At 31.0% G+C, this 7676-nt stretch overlaps 2 protein-coding genes across 2 annotated transcripts in view; both read right to left on the bottom strand.

Annotated features, from left to right (window-relative positions):
- The window catches only part of HELRODRAFT_172625 (hypothetical protein), a gene marked incomplete at both ends in the record, with an annotated part of 3260 nt that extends 1301 nt beyond the window's left edge, over nt 1-1959 (bottom strand). Inside the window, 4 exons of the mRNA XM_009019289.1 lie at nt 6-204; nt 1087-1238; nt 1377-1456; nt 1893-1959. Coding sequence (XP_009017537.1) covers nt 6-204; nt 1087-1238; nt 1377-1456; nt 1893-1959 — 498 coding nt within the window. The remainder of the gene's footprint in view (nt 1-5; nt 205-1086; nt 1239-1376; nt 1457-1892) is intronic.
- Nucleotides 1960-3263: 1304 nt separating this feature from the next.
- HELRODRAFT_172624 (hypothetical protein) lies at nt 3264-7087 on the bottom strand (the record flags this gene model as incomplete). The annotated part of the gene is made up of 8 exons (XM_009019288.1): nt 3264-3397; nt 4123-4401; nt 4590-4646; nt 5032-5160; nt 5451-5534; nt 6588-6628; nt 6796-6898; nt 7024-7087. The coding sequence occupies 8 exons, from the start codon at nt 7085-7087 to the stop codon at nt 3264-3266; spliced, it is 891 nt and encodes a 296-aa protein (XP_009017536.1).
- Nucleotides 7088-7676: the final 589 nt, after the last annotated feature.

Raw genomic sequence — 7676 nt, 5'->3', positions numbered from 1 at the left:
TTAACGTTATTATTATCATCGCTGTGGTTCTTCTTGCTTCTTGTGATGATGTTCCATTTGCAAGTGATATTTGCGCTGTGGGTTGTGGCGTTGGTATCTACAGTGTTGGCACTGTTGTTGTTGTTATTGTTGATGCTGTTGTTGTTGTTGATGTTGTTGATGTTGTTGTTAGGGTTGTCACTATTGATGATGTTCCACTTGCAACTGATATTGATTTTATTCGATTTAAAATTTAATGACCACACCTTTAATTATTTTCAGATTGCTAAACTACTTTCATTAAAACAAATTTATTACACATGCATCTCAATATTTATATTTAAACTTATTAACAACTTAATTCCAAAAAATTTTAATAATTTGTTTATTTATAGTAACTCAATCCAGTTAAAACACACAAGACATACCTCAGCATTTTATATTGATAAAAACAGATTGAAACTTATCAATAGTAGCATAAGAGTCGTCGGACCTAAGACGTGGAACAAATTACCTGAATATTTGAAAGAAGCTAAATCCGTTGTAAAATTTAAAAAAGACATCAAATCTTACTTTTAAACATTTGAACCCCCTTAACTTTTTGTGTGGGTTCATGTACGTGTGTGTGTGTACGTGTGTGTTTATATATATATATATATATGTGTGTGAATAAGTATGTTTTACATGGGTCTATATATATATTTGTGTTTCAATAATTACAAACGACATTCTGATAAAAATGTAAAAGAGTTGATTACTTAATTATTATTCCATTTTTGGTTTTTTAGGATTTGTAATATGAATGTGAGTTTACATGCACTAAAATATTTGAAATATGCTTTCATTTTTACAATTGTCACTGGTAATCATTACAAGAAAACCATATTTTCTTTTCGATTTCCAGATCATTTCTTTTCATTGATATCATTTCTTTGATTTCTTTGTTTTGTTTCGATGAAATAAAAAAAATGTCAAATATATATATATATATATATATATATATATATATATTTATATATATATATATATATATATATACATATTTACACAACTCAAGTTTGCTGTGTGAAGAAGTAGTCATAAATGTATTGCATTACACTCAACAACTTGTCTGGTAGAAACATCTGATCTATGGGCACATTGCACCTCATGATGTTGAGAAACAGCTCAATGACTTGAGAACTGTATGTTATTTGGTGTTCTGTCGGATCAATGAGCGGGCAAAGGAAGTGTTGTTCTTTTGAATAACTAACTTCCTCCTATTTAAAATATTAATTACAAAAAATTTTAAGTTTAAAAGTTCTAACCATGTTTTTAAATATCTTGTCATTATTTGTTTTTTCAGATGCCCAACTAATAAATCTGACGCTGATAAAAAAACGATACTCGAATGATACCCGAGGAAACCTCAGATGATCCTCAAATGCAGAAATTATTTTAAGGCTTTTTTTTATGAAAAACTCAGTAACAAAATTGGCTGATGTTTTATTGATAACCTCATTTTCACACTGAATAAAATAAAAATTATGAATTAAAATATCAATATGAAAAATGAAAAAGTGTTTACAGGACTTACAATAAACTATTTATAGGCAAAAGACTATTTACATGCAAAAAATTATTTACATAAAAAAATACGTACAGAAATATTTCAAATGTAGAAAAACTATTTACATATAGTACATTAATTACAAAAAAACTAACTACACGACTTAAGTTCTCTGTGTAAAGACGTAATCATAAATTTGTTGCACAGCATCCAACAATTTATCTGGAGCAAACATCTGATTAATAGGCACGTTGCACCTCATGATGTTGAGAAAGTGTTCGATGACTCTAGGGCTGTATGTTATTTGGCGTTCAGGCGGCTGAATGAATGGGCATAGGAAGTGTTGTTCTACCAAATAACTGACTTCCTCCCTGGTAGCCCTGATCGTGGTGTAGATGGTGAGGAGGGATGGGGAACGGCAGAGTGGGCATGTTGTAACATGTTTTTAACATAACATAAACAGTTATGTTATTTGAATGCTCTATTTACAAATGCTTTTATTGTGCTTCGTTTGTATTTTTCCGTGCACTAGAGATTTATAATTTGGTCAGGGTTGTCTTACGTGACAAAAATATTGTCGACGTTTCTTGCACAAAATTGGCGTTTTACTTCAAGATTTTTGAGGAACGTTTGTTTTTCTAAGTTGCCAACTTAGAAATTGGCGAAGAGTACCCTAAGTTGTATACCGTGTTAAGGATGATATCAATTATGTCGAAAACGGCTGCATGTGTGAATGGGGATACTGCTTCAAGTGAGGCTATGTGTTTGGTAGGATTGTTTTTGCTAATTATATTAATAAATTCTCCAGATGATTGTAGATTGTAGTTATTTGGAGCGTATGGTGACAATATTTTGTTGAGATATTTGGCGATAGGATAAGTGACAGTTGGGATCTGGCTGATAATTCGGCGGAGATTATTGTCTTTGTGGGTCTTTATGTTTCCTTATAGATAACCCGGTAAGTGCTCGCCAGTGAATATATGGCTAGAATCGTCAGGGTTATGATTATTAGATTTTCTAAATATTTTGTTGATTTTAATTTTAAGGTCTGATGTCAAACATCCAAGATAATTGAAGCTGTTGACTGTTTACCGTTAATAATTATGGAGAATTGGACATTTGAAATTTTAGATCTGATTTAGCTTTGTGCTGTCCTCATCAGAATTTTCAAAAAAAGTTTTGTAAGATGACCTATGAAGTTGATTATTTGATGTAGTTCACATTACGTTGCATTAAGTTTTTTAGGAAATGCAATAAGTATTGACTTGGATAGATCTTCTAGAATGGCACCGCTGTTATAAATCTCATTCAAAATTTCTGTAACTTTTTCAATGCCAACATCATCAAAGCATTTAAATTTTTTAACAACTATCTCATCTGGACCTAGCGCTTTATTTGATTTCATTTTGGAAAAACATAACGAACTTCAAATCTAAGTATCTTTGGCTCTTCTAAGTCTTTTTTAATAGGATGATTTTTACAACAGATACCATTGAAAATATCGTTAATATATTAAGTCCATTTTTCAGTTATTTTTTTTTTCTCTGAGATTACTTCATCGATTTAGCTTTTATGCATTCAGGAACGGTACAAAGATTTTTATAGTTATTTCTTTGATATTTTCATATATTTCATTTGTAATACTGTTTTTGATCTTTTTAATGATTTAACATTTGTCATTTAACTATTTCTCGTTTGCTTCTAAGCACATTTTTGATTGTTTTGTTCAGCTTTTTTAACTATCAGGATTGCAACTTTTTACTTTTCTTAAATCATCCATCAGAAATACGATGTCATCTGTTATCCATTTATGACTTCTTCTTTTTTCTTTCACAGGTATAACTTCCCTTGCTGATTCTGTGAGGGCATCTTTAAATATTTCATATTCAAATTTATTTACGTTTTTCGTCAATAACTGAAAACTATTCCGTACTTCAACGTTATACTTGAGCTTGATTTTATCATTCTGTGTAAGACTGGCTACGTTTTTGGGCCACTCCACCTTAATTATTTTATTTTTATCCTGATTTTACAAACTGGGTTATGATCACTGCCACAAACAGCTCCAGGATATTTTTGCAATGCAAAACAGCATTTCAAAATTGTTTATTTATAGTACTGTTATAAATCATTTTTTTCCGTTGTCTCTGAAACTGTTGCATGTATATTTTTGCCTTTGGTGATTGTCAAACCAAGTTTTGGTAATAATTTAATCATTTGCAACACACCAATCAATCAACTTTTTTCGTCTTTTTCTCAGCCATTCAGTTCACGCATAATAATAACAACTTTTTAAGATTTTCATGTTTTCACAGCATCATCAAGATCATTGTAAAGAGCATTAAGGTTTTCTTCAGTGCTTTCAGACGTTGGCACATAAATTTAAATAACAGCTAGGTTGAAATGTTTTGCGTGTATTTTAATCATTAAATTAAAATATAAATGTGTTAAAATTTAAAATATAACTAGTAAATTATAATAGTGTTAACAATAATGTTAACATTCCGTAAATGTCAACAAGCTTGCTGTATCTGCCGACTGCGAACGCACACACAAACAAACACACACAAACAAACACACACACACACACTTACCTGATTTTTCAGTTTTCTCCGGCAGTCGTTGTTTTTGGCAGCTGACTTTCTGTTTTGAGCGACTTGAGCTTCTACGCTTGCCTCTTGAATTTTTGGATTTCCTCCTTTCGTTTCCATCTATTCCATCTGGTTTCCTATTCTGATTTTGATTTTGTCGTTTTTTACGCAAACTACTGCTTTTGGCAGGTGAGCCATATGACAACAGACGTTTCTTTCCTGATTTGTCTTCCTCCCAAGTTGCTTCCAACGGTGGTTCAACAACCAAACTAGCTGCTTTTTCTAAAAATTTAATTAATAGTTTAAAAAGTTCTGTTTTAACTTGTTGAGTGACAAATTTTGAAAAAAACGAACGAATTATTTTTAATTAAAATTATTATCGTGACTTTTTTCTTATTATTATAAAATAATATTACAATTAAAAATGTTCTTTACTAATAATGCAGTTTTTTTACTAATATTAATAATACCTTCAGCTATCTTTATTGCTCTCCTTCGCCTTGCTACTTTGTCTTCCACTTTTTCATCTGCAAACGTGCCAAGCAGAGTTTTTAAATAAAGTTAATTTCAGTAAAAGTGATAGTTAAAATACGTTTAGTGCGCTATGGAATTTTCAGCATTTTAATTATAAATAAGTAAAATTTGAATTGTCAAATTTTTAATAACACTTTTTATTATCATTGTCTTATTTCTTCAGATTACAAAACTTTTTAATGCTTTAGGTATCATTATTAATTCACTCACCCAAATGTTATAACTAATTTTTTTGTTTTTATTTTTAAAAATTGAGTTGGTTGTTTGAAAAATAAAGTTGAATTGAGTGTAATAATTTCAGCATAGCAAAGTAAACTATAAAAATATTTTTAAGTAAATTTTAGTTTAAAAATTAAATATTTTCAATAGAAAATTTACCGCAGCACCAAAAAAAGAGGCACGCAACAAAGACAATCCCCACTCCAATTCCGAAACATATGCAGACCACCTTTGCCGCGAAATTAGGATCTTCATGGAAAATAATCTTCCCCGTTTCTGCAAATGTGCCTAATTATTTATTTATTCACACACGCAATAAACATCAATAAAAAGAGAATTGATATAGACAAAGTCTTGAGTAAAATCTCATTCCCCTTAATTTGCATTAACTGTGGGATGGCCTCTTTTATCTCAATTTATAGAGATTTTTAAAATAAAAATAATTATTTAAAATTACTCTTTCAAAAAATGTTATAAATTTTCTATATTTGATTTATTATTGTTTTTTACAACATAATTCAGAGTTTATAAATACTAAAACATCTAAAAATGTTACAAGATTTCAAATTCTATGTCACCATTAGCGTCCCGCTTATATCTTCCAGATATCCAAGATTTAGCTTTTCCCATTATATTCTCGTTCACTTCAGCCATATGTAGATCTGACCAATTCAAAAACAGTCAAAATAACTATAATTATTAATTTCTTGGTAAACCAAAAATTATAAATTTGGAAAGTGCATAGTAAATGTAAAAGAGATTATTTATTTAAATCATATCTACAAAAGTCGTGCATAAACATCATTGTTCAAACGTTTTGGTTGGTGAAAATTGCTGTAAGCACTGAAATGAAAAAAGTTTCAAACAGTTGTAAAATGAAAAAAATTAAAGTCAAATGATCTTTCTAAATAACTTCAATCGAACTTGAGTTGAAAGTAAACAATTCTAATATAAATAAACAAAAAAGAAAACAGTTGAAAATAAAATTAATAATAGAATTATTTTGTCAACTTGTTATGTGGTAAAGTAATGTTAGTATAACTACATTCAAAAATAAAACATATGTGTTTTATTGTTACTCAAAGGCAGTTGCAGATGGTTGAAAAATAAAATTCAATCAATCCAATTGGCCGATTTGATTAATTTCTTAATAAAATCAAAATAATTAAAGAGATCAACGTTTATAAATAAATAAAAAAAATATCAATATTACGTTTATGTACCATGTAAACAAAACATTTCATGTGCAGATTTTAAGTAAACATGTGTAATATTATATTGTTGTAACCCATCACTCTCATAACAACTAACACTAATGTTATAACTTTAATGATTTCTATATTTTCAACAGCAGTCTTGTAGCTTCCAACGATCGTCAAGTGCTCGTTATTCCGTAGGTTCAAGATTTCCGATGGATGGATTCTTCAAACGCAAATTTTGTTGAATGCCAACAGTAACAGAAACATTGTATTACAACCAATCAAAGTAACTACATAAATCACAATTACAAATTTGCTTCAACTCTCGCTCAAAAATAATCTCTCTTCACAAGTTCTTATATACTATATGGCCTCTACAGTTGATTTTTACACTTTATATTTGCGGAACTTTATGTAACGCTATTTAAACGCGCAACTCTATATAAATATCGTTTGACAACTCGTTTGCTTTTGTGAGTTTTCAACGAAAGATATTTTGGAAAACTCGCGTCTTACAATCGTTCTTTCTGGCCAGTAAGCCAAGCGAGCCATCATCACTAGCGTGTTTGATTGTGTTTAATGTTTGTTTGTGTGAATTTGTGTTTGGTGCGTGTACGTGTTTGTATTTATGTGGTGTGTGTGCACACATGTGTGTGACCAAACGTCAGAAATGTTCTCCACTGCCATCCAATCTTTATTGTACCGGTCATCATTTGACACGCACCGACCACCGCTTGAGAGGCTCCACAGCTCATCAACTGAAACACCATCACTGTCCGACATGGAGCATCTTGTAGATAAATTTTTTATTGAATACGCAAGTAGGCCTGTAAATGAATGAATGAATGAATGATTGAATAAATGAATGAATGAATGAATAAACGAACGAATGAACGAACGAATGAATGAAAAGCAAATGAATGACTGAGTAAACAACAGAAACAAAACAAACTCTGGTCAGCTGTTGAGACGATTTCTGAGGTACGCCAGAGTATCTCCCGAAAACTTGCCCTCATATCTGACTTATAGGACGGCGTGATGGCTCAATGGTTAAAGGCGCCTGGTCTTGCTATTGCAATGACTGGGTTCGAACACAAAGAGATCCACGCCTATCATATGCAATGTGTATGATGCGTGGTTGGCACGCGTATTCATACACGCTGTGTGTGTTTGTCGCTGAAACCTCTGAAGCAAACGCAAAAGAGAAAGATTAACTTTTAACCTTTATCTAACACAATCATCCCACGCAAATTGGATGGAGCCCGTTGGAGTGAGCATGGTTGAGTTTTTCGAACATAGATGTTTAAACTGTTAATAAAAATTTAAATGTAAGATAAAAAACAACTTGAAAAATTAAATGCAACATTTGAGTGTGCGTGATGTTTGCATGAGTCAGTCGGCAAATTTTGTACTGGTGATTCTGCTGATTCATTCATTCATGCCTTGCAAAGTGCGCTTGTAAGACTCGCGTCTTCAAACCATCTTTCGTTGAGCAATTACATTTCATGCATTTATTGTTATTTGTATTTCAATTTTTATTATCAGTCGCAAATGTCCAGTTTAACGTTTTCTTGGCACAAGAGTCATAGGGGTGTCAGTTTAAGG

The sequence above is a fragment of the Helobdella robusta genome, assembly GCF_000326865.2.
Source record: "Helobdella robusta unplaced genomic scaffold HELROscaffold_24, whole genome shotgun sequence".
NCBI lineage: Eukaryota > Metazoa > Annelida > Clitellata > Rhynchobdellida > Glossiphoniidae > Helobdella > Helobdella robusta.
Note: the sequence above shows the minus strand (reverse complement) of the source record. Positions and strands in the feature narration are given on the sequence as shown.